Raw genomic sequence first — 24,853 nt, 5'->3', positions numbered from 1 at the left:
GTCTGACAGAAGGGACACAATGTTTAAATTTCTTTGGGAGTTTGAGTTAACACGTTAGGAGCAGTTGAAGTTCTTATTTTTCAGATTGTTGTAAGCAAACCCACTCAACTGTATTTAACAGGATGACATGGGGGAAAGAGTAGAAAGCTAATGCAGAATTAAGCTTACTGTGTCTGCTGCATTTTGTGCACTAGAAATGTTTATGAAGAGTTACAGGTGAATTCCAGCAGCTGTGTGAAAACCCCATCCATTTTGACAGAATGAAAAGGCGTGGAAACAGAAAATTGTGATGTGTTTGGTGTTTAATGCTCTGTGCTCACCAGTTCATGCTGGGATTCTGGTCTGAAGATCAGACACTTAGGACATTGTGCAATGATGTATGTGCAGTGTGTAGCTATATCTAGATATATACAATATATACACTACATAATATACATATCTGTATCATATAGATATTTTGTATATGTAAAAATATACATAGAGGGAGAAAGAAAATCAATCCATATAAATTGCAGCCCATGAAATTAGGATCAAAATAACCTCTGAGTAATAGCCCTCTCCCATAAGTGTCATGCACAATTTTTTAAAAGACAGTATCAAGCCCTATAATAAATGACAGTGCTGTGTTTCATGGTCTCTGGAAGCCCATAAATCAACACACTTGCATGTTTAATATGAGCCTTGTTACAGCTGCTTGCTTGCCCTGATCTTAAGCCTTTATTCTGTATGGAGCTGCTTTCCTGCTACGGGATTTTGTGGGGTCCATCAGTGTTTGAGTTCCATGTTCTGTAGAGGCTGTTCCAGTGCTCCCTCAGTGCTCTTGCCTGAGAATTTCTTTGTAAACCGTAGCACATTACCTACATGAAACTGTTTGAATTGGGGTGGTTCTGCAGGCTAGTCATTTCATCAGTAAGAAATAGGACTAGAGGATATCCAATTCACAAGTGCCCAAACTCCTCTGAACCTGCCAGTTGCATGATTTGCCGGCAGTTCCTGCGTTAGCACGCACCACCACTTCCAGCATTACTGCCTTAGCGCTTATCATCATCACCATCCCCCAAAGGCAGGCAGCGATGCCATCTCTGGCTTCCCTATCTTATTGACCCCTTAGGAAGGGGGAAGCGGGAGAGGTGTAGTTGCATTGCTGACCCTGGAGAGCTTGGAAATGAACTGCGTCTTATTTCGGGTATTTTTGGATGCCTACTGTGTCCCTGGAAGGTAATTCGCTTTCAACAAGAGGAAAGCCAGGCGCCTTTGCTTTCAGCAAATAGTTTTTAACCTGTTGTAAACACCAAGTGGTCAGTCTTGGCACTGGGGTAGCCTCAGCTTTCAGAAATGGGAAAGTCTGTCTCTGTGATGCTAGTGGCTCCCTCGGTCATATGTCAGCGCACTGGGCGGTTGGGTGGGCTCTTAGCACAGATCCATGAGGGTCTTCTCCCTCACCAGAGCTCTGAGAGCTTACTCTGCCTGTGTTGTAGGCCATCTTCTCTACCGTTGTCTTCTGTTTATTGTTTTGGTTATTGTTAGTGCCTGCAAACACATTTCTGCAACTGCTATCAGGAGGGTTCCTACATTTTGACATCCCTTAAGGCTTTTGCAAGTGATTTTGTTATCGTTTCCTCAATTTTGCTATCCATTTCTCTTTGTGGTTCTTTTGGCACATCTGTCTACATCAGTTTGAAAAGTCAACTTATGTATTTCAAAACCTGAGCATCTTATTTCTGATAATTTTCTGGGTAAATTATGCAATGTTACACTAAATGTCATATTAACCATGAATACTTAGGGTGCTGTCATAATTATTGCTATGAGGGTTAGCACAACAGAGAAAAGGCATTACTGCAAGACTTTAAGTAAACTACCCAGCTTTAAGATAAACACAGTAGAATACTGATTTTGATGAATAAACTAAAGCATCCTGCTTTAAGTTTTCATTTAGAAGGGGGGGGGGGGGGAAGAAATGTATTGTTCACCAGTCCAATTTCAATCTAAGTGAAAACCAAACCTGTAGATGAAGTATTAAGGCAACTAAAGACTCCTGCTCCATTTTAAATTACATTCTTCACTCATAGAGGTGGCAAAATACATGCGTTGGGTACCAGTGGGTCCTCCCCTAGCACGTGGTGCAGTAGGAAGTACTTTTCTTTCAGTTACTTTGCATTTCACAGGAGGCAAAAGAGATTTTGTACAACATTTGAAGGAAACCTGAACTTTTAAAATCAGTAAATCTGTGACTCTGTGTGCCTTTAAAAATCAAATTATAGTTCTGAAGATCTGGACTGCTGAGCTCCCCTGCATTTGCCCCCACCTTTTGAAGGGAAATACTGCTGTATTTTGCTTCCCACATTTCTTAGGTTAAAAAAAAAGCAAAAAAGCGCTCTGTGTTTCTATTAGCGTTCGGCTAAAGTTGCAGTTTCACTCTGCACGGAATTGAAACTCGTGCTCTTGGCTGGGTGACAGCGAGTTCCTCATATAAAAAAATAAAATCAGACTAGTCCAAAACAAAAGGCAAGGCATTGGTATAGCTATTAAAATTTCCAAAGTTTCTAGGTATAGACTGCAAGGGAGATCTCCAAAGATATGGAGCACCTGTCAAAACTTACAGGGTTGGGTGAGTGGACACTGAGCTTTAGAAAACCTACTTTACAACCAAAGCGAGTGGATGTTAAGTATGTCATGCTGAAGCAGTGTTCCAGTGTCATATACCAGGGATGTGGTTATGTGCTTGAGGAAATCAACTTTCACAATCCAGCTTGTGCCAAGTCATTCTCTTATTTCACAATTAATTAAGCATGGTTGCTTTACAGTAAGGTGAATAACTATAAATGCATGGAAGCTAACTTTCTCTTCTGGTGACATACAATATGTGAAATATTCAGAGTGGAATAGCCAGCGTAGAGTGTTTGCAATTAATGTTTTCCTCCTACCAGAAATGCACTGAATGGCCTTGCAGAATGCAGCAGGATTTTAGTGAGATGTCTGCATTAGTTATAATAACCCCCAGTGAAAACCTCAGTGCATCTTGTGTGAAAAGAAAAATCCAGTTACCAGTGAACAGCAGCAGAATCGTACTTTATTACAGTATTTTTAGTAATCAGGCACAAAGGTGAGCAATATAGTCCTGAACCTATAGCGAATTCATGAGCCCTTTCCTAGGCCTTGATTGAAGTGGTAATGATGCTGTACAGTTTCTTGGTTTTGTTTATGTCTATATGACTCGGCCACTAAACCCAGGGAATTTTAAAGTATGATTGCAAAGTCTTTCTCTGTTCATTCTTCAGGTTCCAGTCTTCCGAAATGAGTTCCTCAGCTCCACCACAGTGAGACAAATTATGAACTGCTATTTAAAATGTAACAAAAAATATGTAGGGAAAGAAGATATGAAAAAAAATACCCCACCTAATAAATATCCTAACCATTAAACTAGTCTGTCCTGCTAAGCATAGAAACTTTTAAGTAAGAAACTCTCAAACAGACGCCGTGTTCCATGAAATGCTGGATTGTCACCAGCTTAAGTCTATCCATGTCATCTTTAACTTGGTTCCTTCGACACTCTCCCACACCGTTTTTACTTTTTTGTACGCTGTTTCCTATGCCCTTAGCACTATCCTTTTTTTTTCTGGTTTATTTTGGTTCCCTTTCCTGAAGTCCCATTCACTTAATAGACATTTATTCTACAAAGTATTTAGCTTAAGAGATTTGTCCCAGTTCTTGAAGGTATTTGCAGCAGAAATTAACCAATAATAGTAACAACAACAACAACAACAACAACAACAATAATAATAATAAAAAACTTCCAAATATAAAATATTGTTAACATCCATTAACAATTTCTGCCTCTCTGTGCAGCTTACACTAAAAAATGGTGCGGGGGTGGGGAAGAAGGAACTTGACCTTCTGCAGATCTTAGTTTTCTGAAGCGAATGTTACCCTTATGTAAAGCATTTGTCTCCTAGCTGATTGATCTGTCACCAAGTATTTTGCAATTGACCTCCTTTAGGGTTCCCCGTGGCTTGGATATTCATCTTCTTGGAGTAGGTTGGCTTATAGCTCTTTATAGTATGACACTGTAGCTAGGTAAAATGCACAGTTTGAAATGAAAACTGCATTCAAAAGTAGCAAAAAAGAGAGCAAATTGCAGCATATGAGACCAAAAGGACACCCCACCCCCACCCCCGTTTTGTCACAATGGATGGATGAGTAATATGAGAATTTGTTTAAAAGGGAAAAAAATAAGAATGCTCAGTTATTTTTATGGGGGGTGGAGGAGTAAATGAGGTACTGTTGTTTTCATTTCAAGTGCAAATGTTTGAGGAAGTAGGTTACAGCAGTTGTTTCACATTTAATTATTTCTCGAGTCGCAGTCCAGCTGAAGAGAAAGAAGATAGAGCAGTGATTACTGCTGTTGTCTTGAGTGAGTTATGTCGTGTTATGCTCTCCTCCACACCTGAGCTGAACCGGTTGGGACCTCTTTTATGCTGTTTTCTTCTGCTCTGATTTACACTCTCCTCCAGCAACAAATCTGCCAGACCTGGAAGCACACAGAAAATGGTAGGTTAAACTTCCATTTTAAATTTGCTCTTAGACCTCTTTGGCTGGAACTGCTGTGGAAGACTTTCAAGAACATATTCTCCTTTTCTGCTTTCTAAATGTTCCAATTTACTATCGTGGCTACAAGCTGCAATACGTAACAACAGGAAACAAAAGCATTTATTTGCGCTATCACTAACTGGCTAGCATTTAATTGTACTACTGTGCTACAGAATGAGTATAATAATGTCTTTTCAAATTTCTATAACTTCTGAGGTGTTCTTTTTCCTCTAGCCTTTCCCCCTTTCACCTTTTAAAATATATATGGAACACCTACAGAAAAACTTCCTTCAGAAACACCTAGCTGCACTGTTGCTACTTAATATCAGCAGATTAGTACTTTTTGAACTTCTTATAAAGCCAAGAATAGATTGCAGGGAAAAGGACATTTCACATGCATACTCTAGCTGTATGTTTAAACTAGCTTCTCATTGCAAAGACGTTGCACAAGTTGGTGTTGCGTGTTTCTGCTAATTAAAGCAATCTTTTTTATTTGTTCCAGTACTATAACAGACACAAGGTATTACACATGCGAATAGTTAGACACAGCACCAGAATGTAACAGTTTACAGTTACAATAGCTAATGTATTAAAAGGGTATCGGGAAACAGAAGGATGTACAAAGAAATGAAGGCTAAAGATGGTAGGAGCTGGCTGGCTCTGCAACACCACTTAGGTTCCTAAAAATACTGCAATATGTGAGAGTTCAAATCTGAGCATTGTGAATGTCTCAAAAGGCATTTTTCAACTTCTTAAGAAACCTACAAACACACCTGTGAAGACTTTAAGGCCCAGATTAATTGCACCTAATTTTAGGCACGTAAACCTGCAGTGTTTGTCTCCGTTCAGTGCGTAGTCAGGCAGAGCTCCCTCCATGTTCAGAGCTGAGCAGTGCCTGCAGAGAGGCCTCTCCTCTCTCCTGCTCTCTCTTTAATGTCAGTGCAGCCCAGGTTGATGGCAATGAATCGAGGAGCTCAGGTACGCACCTAAAATTACGCGCCTGAGCGCAGTGGCCGAGTATGAGTTCATGTAGAAAGTTTGTGGCGATCTAGACTGCAATCTTATCTTGCCCAGCTCATACTCTATTGCTTGGACAGAGGGTTTTAATTGGTTTAGCAAATCTTCACAGGTTGATTCTAATTAACTTTTCCTCAAGAGCAGCAAATCTGTGGTTTGACCCTTAGTTAGCAGCAGGGGATTTCCTTCCTTTTTTTTAAGGGAGACATGCTGCTGGAGTTTGATCCACGGCAACTGTCATTATTTCCCTCGGTGGCTGCAGGTACCGTGTCTGTGGCTGGCGAGGGTCGGCACTTCACAGTCTGCTGTGACGTGCATCGACAGATAAAAGTAAATGGCATCCATGTGATGGAGTGACGTCTCCTGCAGTGCGAGAGTCTCTGTGGTTTCCCTGCCACCTCTCTGCCATGCTCCATGGGCACCTGTCTTGGCTAACGACCCTGGCCCCTGGGGTGTGTTGGTCTGGTAAAGCAACAGATGGAGGTAGGCAGGAGCTGGGGCACCATGGGCCATTCAGTTAGGATAGGCACTCTTTGGTTTTTCATTAGTCTAATAAAGTCTTTTACATGCATACTGTAGTGTGTCCCTTGGAAAAGAAGGAAGGCCAAATAGTTACAAGAACATATCCAGATTTTTCTTCAGCAATGTCCCTTTTCATTCAAAGACAGACCCTCAGTTTTCCATGTAATTAATATCAACGGTGGAGCCCTTCCTTCTCCCTCCCACATCCCTGCCCATATTAGTGGAGGAAAAAGAGTTCTAAAACAAAAGCTAGGATGGTCGGAGGAAATGAATGTATTTTATCTTCTCCGGAGTGGCTCTCCACTTACTCTGATTACTCTTATTCATCATTTTCATGCAAGTGCTTTTATACATCAGGAAATCAGAAAAGTTAATCATCCTCTAAAGCTGATTGGTTAGACCGTACTGAAGACACTGGTGAACTGTGGCCTCCGACTGGGTGAGTTTCCAAAGTCAATTACTATAAACCAAATGGAGGTTATTTTGATTGTTAACAAATGACTTCACAAGAGTTGAAAATAATGAAATGAGAATTTGCAGGCATGGCCTGGTTAGTCCAGGTTAGCTTTCCCTGGGTAATTGTGTGAATGATAGTCATGACTACCAGCCAGGACATTTAGCTACACTGCCTTTTTTCTGAGGATCTGCTGAGAAGAAGAAAGCTCCATAGCACTTCATGGCAATAGGAAAGGAAATCATGGTAGAGGAAAGGCTGTGGTGTAGTACGGTACTGGGTTACTGATACGAATCTCATGTGACAATACACTGAATTCAAGGTCTGCAGTGGACGTTTGCATTTTTTCCTTCCATACCAAAGCTTTGTATTCAAAAGCTGACTGAACGAATCTGCAGAGTGACTCCATTTGGCTGTTGAATCTAGATAGCAGAAGTGCAGTGCTGTGTGAGACTTGATCAGGCTTCTCTGACATCTGCTGCCCTGCTAGTCACTAGAGCACTCCTGCAGATACACAGATGCACAGGTAGATTTAGCATAGTTATCTAAGGTAACGCAGAAGCACAAAGTTATACAGGGAACACAGTGGTCTAAGTATACAGAGTGTACAACAGAAAGCCTCTATTAATCCCAAAGTCTGTGTCACCTACAAGGCATGTCTTAGGCAACACTCAACAAAGTTTTCACATTCACATTTAGTCAATAATATTTCATGCATAACTAATCCTGGTTGTTTAAGAGCATTCTGTGTGCCATGCTTCCCCAAGCCTTCAACACTGAGTTTTCCAGGGAAAAATGATGTTGTTGATTACTGTGGGTTTTATTTTCTTTAAACCTCTTGACCAGCATCAGACACAGGCAGTTAAGAAGCTGTGAAAGGCAGCAAAACGGTCATGGCTGCTCTGCCCGTGCTAGGCAAGCCAAAGCTGGCTGCCTCTGGCCAGAGGGACAGGGTTTCTTTGACATTGACTGCTGCTGAGGAAGTAACTAGTATGTTGTGAAATATCAAAAGCTTATTGCTCTTCCCATAATACACACAAATCTATGAAGTTAGCAAGACCACGAAGACTTGACAGACAAAGAGTGTGTGTTAGAGGGTTCTTTAAATGCCTGTAGGATTTTGGCTCTGATTATTTACTGATTATTGGTCTTTCATGGGACATGCTCAATCCTAAATCTGTCTTTGATTTTAATTTTTACACTTTGCATTGATACAGTGCCCCCTTGGCTCTCTGTCCTTATTGGACAGTGAAAATGCAAGCTGGTATTAAACCATATGGAAGTATAGCAATTGACTGGCTTAGGTCAACCATACATCCATTCTAACACTTACTACAGGAATGCGGCGACCCAGACGGAGCTCCCACACAAACACGCGGCCGTCCAGGTCGCCGGCTGCAGGGAGTGCCTGAGCCTGTCGCTTGTGCCAGACGGCAGCGGGGACGGCAAATGTCTTCGCTGTGAGCAGGTGGATGATCTGCTCAGCCCTGTGGCAGAGCTGAAGGAGGAGGTGAAAAGGCTGAGGAGCATCAGGGAGTGTGAGAGGGAGATAGACTGGTGGAGCCGCACCCTGCCGTCCCTGGGGCCAGGGCAGCAGGCGGAGGCCCCACAAGGAGCGGAGGATCCCCTGCCCTCTGACCGGCAAGCAGAAGGAGGGGATCCAAGAGACGGGGGGGAATGGAAACAGGTCCCTGCCCAGGGAGGCAGGCGAATCCCCTCCTGGCCTCCCTCACCTTCCCAGTTGCCCCTACACAACAGATACGGGGCTCTGGAAGTTGAGGGCCAGGCAAGCCGGGAGGGAGGTGACGGGGAAGGTCCAGCCAGGGGGTTGCCAAGGATCAGTCAGTCAACCCCACAGATTATGACTGCCCCTGTTAAGAAAAAAAGGAGGGTGATTGTGGTAGGCGATTCCCTCCTGCGGGGAACTGAGGGCCCGATCTGCCGCCCGGACCCATCCCACAGGGAAGTCTGCTGCCTCCCTGGGGCCAGGGTTAGGGACATTACGAGGAAACTCCCCGACCTCGTGAGGCCCTCCAATTATTACCCGTTGCTGGTTATACAGGTGGGCAGTGATGAGATTGCAGAGAGAAGTCCTAAGGCAATGAAGAGGGACTTCAGGGCACTGGGGCGATTGGTCGCAGGATCGGGAGCGCAGGTAGTGTTTTCCTCTATCCCGTCAGTGGCAGCAAGGAATGCTGAAAGGAATGGGAAAACTCACCTGATTAACAGGTGGCTCAGAGGCTGGTGCCATCGGTGGAATTTTGGGTTTTTTGATCATGGGGACATCTACACGGCACCGGGCCTGCTGGCGGCTGATGGAGATCGGCTGTCTCCAAGGGGGAAAAGGATTCTCGCCCATGAGTTGGCGGGACTCATTGAGAAGGCTTTAAACTAGGTTTGAAGGGGGAAGGGGATATACACGGGCCCGCTAATGAGGAGCCCAGGGGCAGCACGACAACGTTGGGGGCGAAATCGATAGCCCAGCTTAAGTGCATCTACACCAATGCACGTAGCATGGGCAACAAACAGGAGGAGCTGGAGGCCCTTGTGCAGCAGGATGGCTATGACATAGTCGCCATCACGGAAACGTGGTGGGACGACTCTCATGACTGGAGTGCTGCACTGGAGGGCTATAAGCTCTTCAGAAGGGATAGGCAGGGAAGGAAAGGTGGTGGGGTGGCTCTGTATGGTAGGGAGTGTTTCGACTGCATAGAGCTTGACAGTGGTGATGACAAGGTGGAATGCTTATGGGTAAGGATGAGGGGGAAGGCCGGAAAGGCGGATGTCCTGTTGGGAGTCTGCTATAGACCACCCAACCAGGATGTAGAGGTAGATGAGGCATTCTATAAACGGCTGGCAAAAGTCCCACAATCGCTAGCCCTTGTTCTTGTGGGGGACTTCAACTTGCCGGACATCTGCTGGAAATACCACACAGCAGAGAGGCAGCAGTCTTGGAAGTTCCTAGAGTATGTGGGGGATAACTATCTAATGCAGCTGGTAAGCGAGCCTACCAGGGGAGGTGCCTCACTTGACCTGCTGTTTACCAACAGAGAAGGGCTTGTGGGAAATGTCGAGGTTGGAGGCCGTCTCGGGCTTAGCGACCACGACATGATAAAGTTCTCAATTTTGGGTGATGCTAAGCGGAGGGGCAGCAAAACTATTACCATGGACTTCCGGAGGGCAGACTTTGGCCTCTTCAGGACCCTGGTTGGGAAAGTCCCTTGGGAGGCGGTTCTGAAGGGCAAAGGGGTCCAGGAAGGCTGGGCCTTCTTCAAGAAGGAAGTCTTAAGGGCGCAGGAGCGGGCTGTCCCCGTGTGTCGTAAGACCAACCGGCGGGGAAATCGACCGGCCTGGCTGAATAGGGAGCTTTTGCAGGGACTCAGGGAAAAAAGGAGAGTCTATCACCTTTGGAAGAAGGGGCGGGCAACTCAGGAGGTGTACAGGGATCTTGTTAGGTCCTGCAGGGAGGAAATTAGAAAAGCAAAAGCCCAGCTAGAACTCAATCTGGCCAGTGCTGTAAAAGACAATAAAAAATGCTTTTACAAGTACATCAGCAATAAAAGGAGAGCCAAGGAGGATCTCCATTCTTTGCTGGATGTGGGGGGGAACATTGTCACTGAGGACAAGGAAAAGGCTGAAGTACTTAACGCCTTCTTTGCCTCTGTGTTTAACAGCCAGACCGGTCATCCCCAGGGTACTCAGGCCCCTGAGCTAGAGGATAGGGATGGGGACCAGAATGGAGCCCACATAGTCCAGGAGGAAGCAGTTAATGACCTGCTACGCCACCTGGACGCTCACAAGTCTATGGGGCCGGATGGGATCCACCCGAGAGTACTGAGGGAGCTGGCGGAGGAGCTCGCCAAGCCACTCTCCATCATCTATCAGCAGTCCTGGTTAACAGGGGAGGTCCCTGATGACTGGAGGCTTGCCAATGTGACGCCCATTTACAAGAAGGGCCGGAAGGAGGACCCGGGGAACTACAGGCCTGTCAGCGTGACCTCGGTGGCGGGGAAGATTATGGAGGGGTTCATCTTGAGTGAACTCCACAGGCAAGTACAGGTCAACCAGGGGATCAGACCCAGCCAGCATGGGTTCACGAAAGGCAGGTCCTGCTTGACCAACCTGATCTCCTTCTATGACCTGGTGACCCGCCTGGTAGATGATGGAAAGGCTGTGGATGTCATCTACCTGGACTTTAGCAAAGCTTTTGACACCGTCTTGCATAATATCCTCCTTGGGAAGCTGGCAGCTCACGGCTTGGACAGGCATACTCTTTGCTGGGTAAAGAACTGGTTGGGTGGCCGAGCCCAGAGAGTTGTGGTAAATGGTGTTAAGTCCAGTTGGCAGCCGGTCACGAGCGGTGTTCCCCAGGGCTCTGTTTTAGGGCCAGTCTTGTTCAATATCTTTATCAATGATCTGGATGAGGGGATTGAGTGTGCCCTCAGTAAGTTTGCAGACGACACCAAATTGGGTGGGAGTGTTGATCTGCTCGAGGGTAGGATGGCCCTGCAGAGGGACCTGGACAGGCTGGATCGATGGGCCATGCCCAACTGTATGAGGTTTAACAAGGCCAAGTGCTGGGTCCTGCACTTCGGTCACAACAACCCCATGCAACGCTACAGGCTTGGGGAGGAGTGGCTGGAAAGCTGCCTGGCTGAAAAGGATCTGGGGGTGTTGGTAGATAGCCGGCTGAACATGAGCCAGCAGTGTGCCCAGGTGGCCAAGAAGGCCAACAGCATCCTGGCTTGTATCAGGAATGCTGTGGCCAGCAGGAGCAGGGAGGTGATTGTCCCCCTGTACTCGGCGCTGGTGAAGCCGCACCTGGAATACCGTGTCCAGTTTTGGGCCCCTCAGTACAAGAAAGACATTGAGGTGCTGGAGCGTGTTCAGAGATGGGCAACAAAGCTGGTGAAGGGTCTAGAGAACAAGTCTTATGAGGAGCGGCTGAGGGAACTGGGATTGTTTAGCTTAGAGAAGAGGAGGCTGAGGGGAGACCTTATTGCTCTCTACAGCTACCTGAAAGGAGGTTGTACTGAGGTGAGCTACTTCTCCCAAGTAGCTAGCGATAGAACGAGAGGAAATGGGCTCAAGCTGCGCCAGGGGAGGTTTAGACTGGAAATTAGGAAAAATTTCTTTACGGAAAGGGTGGTCAAGCATTGGAACAGGCTGCCCAGAGAGGTGGTGGAGTCACCATCCCTGGAAGTGTTCAAAAAACGGGTAGATGTGGCACTTCGGGATATGGTTTAGTCTAGTCTACCCTTGATTGGTTTAGGTGGGCTTGGTGGTGTAGGTTAATGGTTGGACTGGATGATCTTAAAGGTCTTTTCCAACCTAGACGATTCTATGATTCTATAATGTGAAATTCAAATTAGGCACTCACCTGTTAGTCAATGTGGTTTTGAAAATTTACACTAGCTTTTAAGTGACTGTAGATTTTCTCTATCTTTCATATGCTTCAAAAAATTAACTTTGCTCATTTATGCTATTATACAATGGCAATCTGCTGGACTTTTAACATTGCTTGTTTCCCCTTAAGAAAAGCATATTCACAGCGATGTAGCCTTTAATCGCCTGCCTTGTCATCTTTTCAGTAGATTTTTTTTTTATGATCCGTTATTTAGAAATTGATATTTATCTTAACACTACAATACTTCATGATAAGAAAGTAAAGAAAGCATTTGAGGAAATACCAACATATGCCTTCCTCAAACTTACAATCCTACCTGCACATGCCCTTTTAGCCAGTGTGAGAGACAGGATTCCAGGTTAGCTGTTGTTTGGTCTGACCCAGTATGTGGTTGATATGATGGCCTATGAGATGTTCTCATTGCATTAAATTAATACCTCCCTATTTCCTTATTTTCAGGTACCTTGTGCAAAGATGTCAAATGCATTGCCATTTGTCTTGCTCTTCCTATTTCCGATGCTGCTGTCAGGAGCTTGGTTTCCCAAAAGTTTACCATGTGATGTTAGAGCCTCTGAAGGTACTGTGACAGTGGACTGCACCGATCGGCGTCTCATGGAAGTCCCCAGAGGGATCCCTAAAAACGCTACCAACCTTACCCTGAGTATTAACCATATCCCCCATATCTATCCAACATCCTTTGCTTATCTTGAAAACCTTGTGGAGATTGACTTCAGATGCAACTGTGTGCCTGTCAGAATGGGGCCCAAAGATCATGTGTGCACCAGCAGACCGAAGATTGAGAATGGCAGTTTTGCTGCCCTGACAAGATTGAAGTCATTGTATTTGGATGCAAACCAGCTGTTGGAAATACCTCAGGGTCTTCCTACTACTTTAAGTCTGCTGAGCCTGGAAGCAAACAGTATCTTTTCCATCCAAAAAGCCAATTTGTCAGAGCTAGGAAACATAGAAGTATTGTATCTGGGACAGAACTGCTACTACCGTAATCCATGCAATGTTTCATTTGAAATTGAAAAAACAGCCTTTCTGGAACTAAAAAAATTAACAATACTATCCCTGAAGTCTAACAACTTAACTCATATTCCACCCAATTTGTCATCTACTTTAAAGGAATTGTATATTTACAATAACATGATTCAAGTGATTCAAGAACATGATTTAAGTGCCCTTCACAACCTAGAAATTCTTGATCTAAGTGGTAATTGCCCACGTTGCTATAATGCCCCATATCCTTGTATTCCCTGCCCCAAGAGCACTATTGAGATACATTCAAAGGCTTTTTATTCCTTGAAAAATTTAAGAATTTTGCGACTTCACAGTAACTCTCTTCAGAGCATACCCAGCAGCTGGTTTAAAAACATCAGGAATCTCAAAGAGCTTGACCTCTCCCAAAATTTCCTTGTTAAGGAGATTGGAGATGCTCAGTTTTTGAAGTTTATCCCCAGCCTTGTAGAGCTTGATCTGTCCTTTAATTTTGAACTGCAGATGTATTCTCCATCCTTGAATCTGTCTAAGACATTTTCCACCCTCTCTAGCCTGGAAACCCTGAGGCTCAGGGGCTATGTCTTTAAAGAACTGAAAGAAGGAAATCTAGATCCATTGCTTGGTCTTAGAAATCTAACAGTGTTGGATCTCGGGACTAATTTTATTAAAGTTGCTAACCTGAGCATGTTGAAAGAATTCCCAGCTCTTAAATTCATAGACCTCTCAGTGAATAAAATTTCTCCTTCTTCAGGCGAAAGCAACTTTTATGGATTTTGCTCTAATCCTAGGATTTCAGCAGAGCAATACAACAGGAAAGTATTACAAGAGATGCATTATTTCAGGTATGATGAGTATGGGCGAAGTTGCAGGTCCAAAGACAAAGAGGCTGCTTCCTACCAATCTTCAGTTAAGGAAGAGTGCCTGAAATATGGAGAAACTTTGGATTTAAGCAGAAACAACATATTTTTTATTAACCCCTCAGACTTCCGTGGTCTTAGTTTCCTCAAATGCCTCAACTTGTCAGATAATGCAATAAGTCAAACCTTAAATGGAAGTGAATTCTACCACTTGTCTGGCTTGAAATATCTGGATTTTTCTAACAACAGGATTGATTTGCTATACTCAACTGCTTTCAAAGAGCTAAAATTTTTAGAAATTCTAGACCTGAGCAGGAACACACACTATTTTCTGGCAGAAGGTGTTAGTCATGTGCTTAGTTTTATGAAAAACTTGGCCTACCTGAAGAAGCTGATGATGAATGAGAATGAAATTTCTACCTCTATTAACACAGGAATGGAAAGCCAATCACTTCAAATTTTAGAGTTCAGAGGAAATCGTTTAGATGTTTTATGGATGGATGGGAATGCTAGATACTTGTCATTCTTCAAGAATCTGACTAGCCTAGAACAACTGGATATTTCCTTCAACTCACTCAGTTTTTTGCCTCATGGTGTTTTTGAAGCTATGCCTCCAGAACTCAAGATCCTCAACTTAACCAATAACCGGATGAAGAGCTTCAACTGGGGAAACCTCCACTATCTGAAGAAACTAGTAACTCTGGACCTCAGCAATAACCTTCTGGCTACTGTTCCCCGAGAACTGTCCAATTGCTCTTCAACGCTCCAAGAACTGATGCTCCGAAACAATCACATTCAACGGCTAACCAAACATTTTCTCAGAGGTGCTTTTAAATTGAAATACTTGGACCTCAGCTCAAACAAGATCCAAATAATTAAGAAATCTAGCTTCCCTGAAAATGTCATTAACAACCTGAGGATGCTGCTTTTGCATGGCAATCCTTTCAAGTGCAACTGTGATGCTGTGTGGTTTGTTTGGTGGATCAATCAGACTCAAGTGACTATTCCTCTTCTGGCCACAGACGTGACCTGTGCTGGCCCAGGAGCACATAAAGGGAGGAGTGTGGTTTTCTTGGATCTGTATACCTGTGAGCTGGACACCTCGTATTTGATCCTGTATGGTCTGTCAGCTTCAACTGTCCTAGTCTTTATGGTGTTCACAGTGATGAGCCATCTCTATTTCTGGGATGTATGGTATAGTTACCATTACTGCACTGCCAAGTTGAAGGGCTATCGGCGTTTATCTTTACCAGATGCTTGCTATGATGCTTTTATTGCCTATGACAATAAAGATCCAGCTGTGAATGAGTGGGTGCTGAAAGAACTGGTTGAACGGCTGGAAGATCAAAAAGCCAGACAGTTCAATTTATGCCTGGAAGAACGGGACTGGCTCCCAGGACAGCCAGTCTTTGACAACCTCTCCCAGAGCATTCAGCTGAGCAAAAAGACTATATTCGTGCTGACCAACAAGTACATTAAAAGTGGCAGGTTCAAGACAACATTTTACATGGCCCACCAGCGGCTTCTAGATGAAAAAATGGATGTCATTATCTTGATATTTCTTGAGAAGGTTCTGCAGAAGTCCCGGTATGTCCAGCTGAGGAAGAGGCTATGCAGAAGTTCTGTCCTGGAATGGCCAACTAACCCTCGATCTCAGCCCTACTTCTGGCAGTGCCTGAAAAATGCAATAGCTACGAGCAATACCCTGGCTTACAACAAGCTTCTGCAAGAAACTGTGTAGCTCTACCCTTCCCTGTAAATATTGTTGTTATGTGCGGTGAGCAACGGATCCTAAACTTCACTTGGAAAAACTGTCAAAGTGTGGAGGATAAATATAACTGTGATACTGTACCACAAAATGAAATGCACAATTAGTCCCAAAGCTGATAGTTCACTTGTTTTGCTATGACAAGATTGAACAGAAACTGTTGCCAGCACAGACAATTAGCTGACATGCACCTTGCTTGGCATTGATTGCTGCACAGCAAGAGAAGATGCACTACCCACTGGAAGTCCCTGGTTTAGAACAGAATCACCACTTCCAGCTTTCAGTTCACTGGAGGCCTCCAGCATCTCCTGTGGCTGGGTCAAGTGTGGGTGAGACACTTGCTCAGCTTACTCTAGTACACAGACTGCCAGGAGGAGTTTGGCCGTGCCCAGAGTTGCTGCTGTTCAGATCACTGTAGGATGTAAATGTGATTTTAATAGAAAATGATAGTTTCTGTATTTGGTGTATTTATGAAAAGCAAGAAAAGCATTTGCCAACACATTTGTCTCAGACAATGCCCTAAGCAAAGCTCATGCTTCCATTTTAGGAGTCGGGAAAATGTAAGAATGGTTATCTTTTCATCTCAGGCTTACAGCTCCTGAGCCTATAGCTTCTGTCTGAGTGGGCAACAGCCCTGATTGCTGGGGAAAGGAAGTTCTGGTGGGATGGATGCCAGGGGCTTGGGTGTGGTGCAGGAACTCTCCTGCTGTTGCATTGTCAAAAAACTCATAAATCTGAAGAGACTTTGAAGAATGTGTATGGGCTGAAATGGGAAGGTATGTGAGAAACAAATTCAGAAGGGCTTGCAGGCTGCGGGTCAGATGGAGTTACAAGATAAAGGGAGTCCCTGTGCATGGAGCTGCTGCGTGGGAGCAAAGAAGGAGAGCAGGGCAGCAGATAGGCTGAGGGAGAGGCACAAGGCAGATGGACAAAATCAAGTAAAATAAAGAGGAAGTGGGAAGAGACAAAGAAGGGGAGGTAAAAAGAAAAAAGAGAAAGCGGAAGAGGTGGAAGAACAGAGAAAAAGGCAGCTAAACTAGGGCATGATAGAAGTTAAGAAGCATTTACTGATAATTCCCAAGTAACCTCTTCACTCTGCCTTTCCCCTGCCTCCTTGGCTGCTGGCTGAGCTGGCCTCTCCCTGAGGACTCAGGGCTCCTCTCCAGTCTTGTGCCGCCAGCTTTAGGAGCTCAGCTTCCCCGTTTTCCACCCAGGACCTGTGTTACAAGCCCTCGTGTATCAGCTGGGATGGTTTTAGCAGGTGCAGCCAGGGCTGGGGCCTGAGGATGAGCTAAAGTGACTGACTGTCCTCCACCTGCCCAGACTTTCTCCAGAACAAAACACAAGTCACTCAAAGTGCAAAACATGTAAGACCAAGTCATACAGGAAAGTATCCATCCCACTGTTTCTTTAGCCGTGCTGCGGTGCTCCAGAGCAGCCTCAAGCCCTCCTGTGCCTCCTTGTTCCCCAGGCAGGTCCCTCTCCCACAGCAGCTGCTGGGGCACCACTAAAAACCTGAGCTGGGAACAGGTCTGACTTTAGAGACATGCTGAAAAAGGGAAGAAACACGTCTCAGAAACATAAACACTTGGGCCTGTTCCCTGCTCCGGTTCACAGCACGGCCTCATCAAACATGTGACAGTATTTCAGCTGAAGCTTCTTGTGATGGCAGCCTAAACCTCTGTGTGTGGCACGGGTGGGATCGCTGCTCACTGTGATGATGATCTCTGTTTTGGGAGGAGCAGCACGCTCTCACCTTGCTGACACTCCTGTCTGCAGTCCGGGCAGCTTCTCCCCTCTCTCTCTAAGCCCTTTTTCTTTTCTGGCCATGAGGCTCGGTGGCAGCTCTGGCCAAAGGGAAACCAACGCTCTTAACTGCTTTGAACCTGCTTATTTCAGCTGCCTCCTGTGTTTCCTCACCTACCTGTTCTGCCTGGTCCTTTCTTTAAAGAGCCCCTTTTTGATTTAATTGTAGGCAACCAGACAGACAAGAATACAAACAGAAACAGGGAAACCAAGTTTCATACAATAATATTACAGACAGCAAGGGGTTTTTCCTTCTAATTTGTCACAGCGTTTTTATTGATTAAGAACAGAAGTACGAAAAAGAGGAGGGCCTGGTGGAAAAAATGGGAGTTTTATGGTTATATTTTAATAATATATATTTTAATAATGTATCCTTCTGATGGCTCTGTTTGTAAGCCTAAGCAATTTGTATCTCTAATTATGATAACATGTGCTGTAATAAGACTGCCTTCATAAGGTAATGCTTGAAACAGGAACCTCTGCTCCTCAGTTACTCCCACACCATATCCCTCTGCCTCCCCACACCATTTCTACCTGGAGCAGATCCTCTGTCTCAACCTAGCTCATTAGGGAAGGAGCACAAGGTCACCTGACCTTTCTGAGGCTGAGGGAAGAAGTATTTTCTCTTCCATTGAGAAGCATCCAAAGATGGGTATGGCGTGAGTAGCAATGCATATATACGAAAAAGTCCGAGCTTACAGTATGGCGAGGGGCTTATTTGTTGCTGCACCAACACTTTGCTGAGTATCCAAGAGGGACAGTGAACGGTTCTGTGGTCTGCAGTGGGAAATGAGCAATCTGCAGGCATGGCACTGCCCACTGCCAGGATCAATGCTATCAGCCAGCGCCTGAGTCACCAGGAGAAGACCCCACAGCTGTTTTCATGTAACAAAACCCTTCCTGATGCCTGCACCCTTGCCCTGCAAAAAACATGGTCAGAGGAATAAAGAGGGTTCAGGGAAGACTGAAGCACCAAGTTTTCTTTTTTTTAGCTAAAGACGACAATTCCTGCCCCCTCCTCACCCCATTTCTGTGTCCTGTGACACCCCTGGGTAGTTACCCTGCTTCAGGGAGAAGGTACCAGCCCAATTAGCTGAGGCAGGCCTACATCCTTCTCTCTGAATACTTCAGGGTATGCTAGAAGGGGGTCACATACTGTCCTGGACCATGTGTGTTTTACAGAGTGAAACAGTTACCTCTGTACCCATAGAACAACTGGGTTTGCGGCTTTTTTTAGGTAGTTTCATACATAGTAGCCAAGAGCATTTAATTGATGGGCACAAGCTCAATCTAAGTGTTTCTTGAACAGGAAAACCAATTTAAATTTAGATTAGTTAGGTTTATAGCCAAGAAATTCCTTAAATGGGCATACCCCCCACTCCTTCTGGAATCTTTTTTTATAATGGAGCACCACCAAAGAGGTAGGAGTTATCTGACAGATTCAAACTAATAATTTATTGCTTTAACTCTATGAGGATTTTAACCTTAGAGCTTGCTTGCCTAGTTGGTGTAGCAGTGTCTGAATTTACAAAGCACTGAAGAGTCCTGAGGTTTCTATACCTCAGGGTTTCATGATGGCATAGCTTGTGATGTGGTGTGAGGTCAATGAGGACAAGGAGGTAAGGGCATTCAGATAACTTAAATGTAGACATCTACAGCTGCATTAACAGGTCTATGCCTCATTCTCCCTTCAGAGGTGAGAGAATAGAGTCATTTTATGAATATCACTTACCTCATCCTAACGCAGAGGTTTAAGATGGGTCAAAGTAATTGCAACCCAAAAGTAGGATTTCTCTACATTGGCTGTAAAGAGTTCCCATGATGACTAGCTCAGAGGTAGGTGTCTGCACTGCTGATACTTTCAGTTAGGCGAGGTGACTGCTGCTCCAGGCTTACATGTGCAGTCAGTGGCAAGTTGGTCTTGAATAACCATGTCATGTGGACATCAAAATATCTGAAGTACTATAAACATCAAAATATCTTAAGTACTATAAACACCAACTGTGATGACCAAAGCTGCTCTTCATTGGTTGCTGTTTCCTTACAGAAATTGTACCAGACAATGGCTAGACTTGGTATTTAGTCTTTGTGTCCTGGAAAGACCACACGTGGAGTGAAAGAAGGAGAAAAAAGAGAAAGGAAGAGGAATATTGGCAAATTTATCGAGTTTTTACAGTTCTTGTGGAATTGGCAGAAAAATGCATTGTTTACATTACTGTTGTTATTGTGGCACAAGAAGAATAATCAATGAAAACTGGCAAGAAACATCCTTACTTATAGCATAGGTTTATATGAATATAAAATCTTCTTTTGTCTCTTTGATCTCCCTATTTTTAAGAACTGACATATGAGGAACTTGCAGGTGTCTCCCTGTGAGAATAGTTTATGTTAGAAGGGACCTCTGGAGGTCAGAGCAGGTCTAAATTCAACATAACATTAGCTTACTTAGGCCCTTGTTCTGCAATAAAGCTGGGGTGCTAGGTAGCAAACATGATATCCTGTAAAGGAACTTCATAACAGCATTTTTTAAAAAAACTCCATGAAGACCAGGAGCCCTTGGTCTGTGGTAGATCACATTTTGGGGCAATAGGCTCTCCAAAACAGTGAACATATTTTTTGTCTTCTGAATAACCCCTGCCTTTTAATTTTCTCAATCTTGTTCTGAAAGTATCTGCCTGTAGAAATAAGCTCTGTGATAGGCTGTTCATCTGAAAAAATCAGCCACAAGCCAAATTTCTCCATTTACTCTGAACAAGATATTCAGGTCATTTAGGTTATAATTCTTCTCAGTTGCCTCTGGAAGAGCTCAGTTTCATTGAGTATATATGGAAGTTAGCCTCCTAATTCAGGAAGATAAATTGTGTGTCTAAATGCAAAAGACATACACATTAATCCACCATTATCTCCAGGAGTATAAGTGGGAAAAATAAAGCACAGAGAAGTCAAATCAGTTCTACTATGCCCATCTGCTGCTGATGAAACTGAAAAGGGCCCCTGGATATCCAATTTATATGGATGTGTGGATGCCTTGGTTAATGAGCACTTAGAGGTTATTTATACATGGGATTATTTAATTAGAAAAACAGTCAAAATTGAGAATTAAATGTGTACCTGGTGAGAAATTCTTAATTTGGGTGTGCAAAGTATGAGACAGTAGGAAGCCCTACTAAGTTCTGTAAAACTGGGGTGCTTTTTTTTTGTTTTGATGGAAGAGTATCTTTGTTCAAGATATACAGTCCTGAGCCAAAGAAGCGGTAGCAGAATGGCCACTGATGTAAATCCATGGCCTTACCTCTCTACATTTTGTTTTCCTTCCTTTATTGTTACCAAGAGATGCTGCTAATGGCAAAAATCTGAGCAAAAGCAGACCTAGGTAAATGAGCTTTTTTTAAGAGAAACACCCACAAAATCAAAACCATCTTTGCCAGTGCAAATTCAGAAACATTTGAAGAAACAAAGTTTCAGTCTTTTTCCAGCAATGGCATTTCTGAAGGACTGACAATGGATTCATATAATTATGGAAAAGCTGGCAAGTTTGTAAAATGGAAGGTTTCCACTTTTGGTTCCTAAATCTTTTTCTGAATATTTTCCAAGCTAAGTTCCAGTCTCACTGTCTTAGCTGTTGTGTTTATCTATGATGTCATTCTCTGCATAGGAATATCTGCAACTGTGGCATCATATATTTTATCAATATTTTATTAAGATTCCACAAGAGTGAGAGGTTCTGGAAGTATGTGTTGCTTAAAAACACACATGCCCAGTCTTGTATTTTCCTACAGATGTAGTACTTTTCAATTAAAGAGAGAAAGTGTCAATGAGACCTTCTTTGTGAATACATCTTCTTTTCCTGCCCTAATTTTTTTATGCTTTTGCTTTGCTGACTAAAAACTCAATTGAAATCTGATTTTTAACTGACATCCTTCAGTGGCAAATTACTCTCAGTGTACGAGAACAAAGGAAAAAATTCCTGAAACACAAAACAAGAAAGTTTTTACCTTATATTCTTGTTTTCTTGCTTGCAGATGATTCTTCCCCATCATTTACCCAGAATATTTGAGATCCACAAGTCTATATGGAAGAATTACATTCATATAAGATTATGCTCTTGAACATTGCAGCTGCATGCTGCATTCTGTTCATATAACACCTCTTAACCTAATGACATAATTACCTTGGACTATGACTTATCTTATTTTTAGTTCTAGTATTAACCTAGGAGAAAATCAATCACTAAGCTGTGCTCTTGTTTACCTATCCTGAACTCCCATTCATGATGCAAAAGCAAGAACTTCCAAAAAAGAATTGTACTGACCCTTGCTCCTTTGGAAAAACAAATCTCAAAGCCCTTCCGTAATTCCCTGTGGATTCTCACCTCACATGTTCCTCTCAGATGTTCCACAGCATCACCGTGACAGAAAATATTATGTCCTAAAACCCACCTCATGCAGCAGTGGCATCAGCTCATCAAAATCCCAGAGCTGAACTATTCATCTTTGACAGCCAACCAGCAATTTGGGCTGCTGCAAGAAGAGGAAGGAGAAGTGATGTATAGCCTATACTTAACTCCAGGAAGCTTAAACACCAGTGTGGTGAAAAAGGAAGTAGCAGCTAGTGGCTTTAGCTCCAGCCTTGTGATATCGCTGCAACCACATTTTCTGTTGTTTTACCCTGGATATCTCCTGTAATTCTACACAAAGCCCATTCTAGCGTCTGGCATGAGAAAAGATGAAACCCCTCACATGGATGACCATCTTGGGTTTTGATTTTGATGTGCACCTCAGTTGGGTCTGGAAAGGGAGAGGGAAGGGTGAGGGTGCTGCTGGTGGGTTGTAGGCGGGCATGTCAACTCAGCTCAGCTGTGGCTGGGAGAGGGACATGCTGCACTTTGAAGGGTAAGTCTGAGCTTTGTAAACATTGTGAAACATGTCCCAGAGTAAGTGATGCACACAAAGAGCAAGTTATGACATGATTTTAGTTGGTAATACTTATCCTCCATCCTACACATCCTATTTTCTCACTTGTTCCAATTAAGAAAGGAATAATGTTACAAGCGTGGGCAATGCTTCCTAAACACATTCTTAAGGACCAGGAACAATGACTGTAAGATACTTCTCACAACTGCCACATGCATTTAAGGAGTAAATCAAAGACAATAGATTCCCTCTTAGTACTGCTCCTTTAAGACTCTACTTCATCTTCCCATGGATGGCTGTGAATGAAGCCCTGCTTTGAAGTGAGATCCAGTCATCGAAAGTGCCTGGCAGAAAAGCTAATCTTCTGGACTACAGATATTTCTGAGTTTGAATTTCCTTCAGAGTGGTATGGCTGTACGTGTCTGTATGCACAGGCTCTGAGGGGTGATGTACACCCTCTCTGGCCCCAACCCTGGTCCCAGAGCACTAGACTAAGCGGGGCAGCTCTGCAGGTGACAGAGAAAGAGGAGCAAATACCTCTGCAGTGAGTAGCTGTGGTGGAGCTCAGCTTTGCGGCAGCTAAGACCTTCTAAGGCTTTGACCTTTGATCAAAGACACTAATCCCAGAGCAGGGTTTTTTTTTAATATATATATGTATATATACATGTATATCCAAAAAACATTCAGCTTTAAAAAGACAAAAAGAGTAATTTTTAATGTTATGGACCACAACAAGGATTCTTCAAACAACCCCGGTTTCTTTTTTTTTTTGTCAACAGTGTACTAAAATCAGTTAATAAATCTCAGAGAAAGAAAGAATGTGGCTTACATATTGAAAGGAAAAAAGAACCTTCAAGAAAGAGGACTTTTAAGGCAAGCTAAATATATAACTAGCTCTAAAGAAAGAGGAACCTAAGAGCACAAAAGAAATGTATTTTCTCAAAGTAGTATTCTATTCTCAGGAACAAAAAAATTAACTGATGGTCCGAGTCTGCACTGTTCTCAGGTATTTTCTTATATTAGTAGTTTTACATGCAATGAGTGACTTCCTAATGTATATTCAGAAAGCAGTTGTTTCTCTTGGACAAGCCAGTTCTTCTTTTCAAAAAGAAAAAGAAAAGCTCTCCTTTTGTAGTTTCTCATGGCAAGGCACTTCGAACTAGTGCAGGTGATACCATGAGTGGAGGAGCCGCAAGGGAAAGGGCAGATGCTCCACTCGCCCCTTCTGTGGGCAGCTGGCCTGCATGCCAAAATTAAGAAAGAGCAGCTCAGGGTGCCCAAACCCAAATCCTGCCCCAAGCAGCCCCTCCCCAGGAGGAGCCAGGCTGTCCCTAGGGAGTCCCAGGGGAGAGATCTTCCTCCTGTAGGATCCTGCACTGGGGGGCTAAAAAGGGGTAGTGTGAATGCCCCCACCTGTCGAACTCTCCAGTCTAGACTGTCCTTTCATGAAACAACCTGCTGCAGGCTCCCAAGAGCTCTCTAATGTTGTTTCATTGGCAAACATAAAGCTCACAGTTTTGGCCACCAGGCTTAATGGTTTTCTCATACCTGTCTACACAAACTTTTCTGACTCTGCTGCAGGGCAGAGGGCTCGGCTGGGAGTTTAAAGGCAAACGGTGCAACAGAGCCTAAGTCTCTTCAGCAATGCTCCTAGGTAGTCCTCTTTGGCTGGAGGTAGGGTTGCCATTTCACTGAGCATAAGCTTGAGAAGGATGAGCAGAGGCAGGCATTGAAGGGCAAGGGTGTCCTGGTTTTGGCTGGGATAGAGTTAATTTTCTTCCTAGTAGCTGACATGGTGCTGTGTTTTGGATTTAGCATGAGAATAAAGTTGATAACACACTGCTGTTTTAGTTGTTGCTAAGTACTGCTTACACTAGTCAAGGACTTTTCAGCTTCTTATGCCCTGCCAGAGAGAAACTGGAAGGGGGCATGGCCAGGACAGCTGACCCAAGCTGGCCAAAGGGATATTCCATACCATATGATGTCATGCTCAGTATATAAGCCAGGGGTGGTGGGGCAGGAGGGCAGCGATCACTGCTCATGGACTGGCTGGGCATTGGTTGGCGGGTGGTGAGCAGTTGCATTGTGCATCACTTGTTTTGTATATTATTATTATTATTATTGCTACTACTATTTTACTTTATTTTATTTCAATTATTAAACTGTTTTTATCTCAACCCAGGAGTTTTCTCACTTTTACTCTTCTGATTCTTTCCACCATCCCACGAGGGCAGGGGGAGTGAGCAAGCAGCTGTGTGGTGCTTAGTTGCCAGCCAGGGTTAAACCATGACAGAGGGAAATTCTGCAGACCCAAAGACCACCTAAATGAAAGATGAACTAATCAGGATATCACGCAAAGAGCACTTAATACCTCATTGCCTTGTGAATTTATTTTGTTCTTTCCCTCCCATTTCCAAGTCTTCCTCTATGTGTCCTGAACTGTGATTTATTGTGATTTATTTTATACTGACTGCATAATGTGCAGGGGAAAAAAATAGTCAAAAATTATATTAACTC

General features: G+C 43.8%; 1 protein-coding gene across 2 annotated transcripts; it reads left to right on the top strand.

The window, feature by feature from the left end:
- Nucleotides 1–4,448: 4,448 nt before the first annotated feature.
- TLR7 (toll like receptor 7) lies at nucleotides 4,449–15,745 on the top strand. 2 transcript variants are annotated; one of them, XM_075714199.1, is made up of 3 exons: nucleotides 4,449–4,551; nucleotides 5,813–5,937; nucleotides 12,450–15,745. In XM_075714199.1, exons 1-3 carry the CDS (start codon nucleotides 4,476–4,478, stop codon nucleotides 15,588–15,590), a joined length of 3,342 nt encoding a protein of 1,113 aa, XP_075570314.1. In that variant the 5' UTR covers nucleotides 4,449–4,475; the 3' UTR covers nucleotides 15,591–15,745. The 2 variants fall into 2 exon arrangements, with proteins under 2 accessions (XP_075570314.1, XP_075570323.1); XM_075714208.1 differs by lacking the exons at nucleotides 4,449–4,551; nucleotides 5,813–5,937 and adding an exon at nucleotides 6,534–6,568.
- Nucleotides 15,746–24,853: the final 9,108 nt, after the last annotated feature.

The sequence above is a fragment of the Pelecanus crispus genome, chromosome 1, assembly GCF_030463565.1.
Source record: "Pelecanus crispus isolate bPelCri1 chromosome 1, bPelCri1.pri, whole genome shotgun sequence".
In the NCBI taxonomy this organism is placed as follows: domain Eukaryota; kingdom Metazoa; phylum Chordata; class Aves; order Pelecaniformes; family Pelecanidae; genus Pelecanus; species Pelecanus crispus.
Note: the sequence above shows the minus strand (reverse complement) of the source record. Positions and strands in the feature narration are given on the sequence as shown.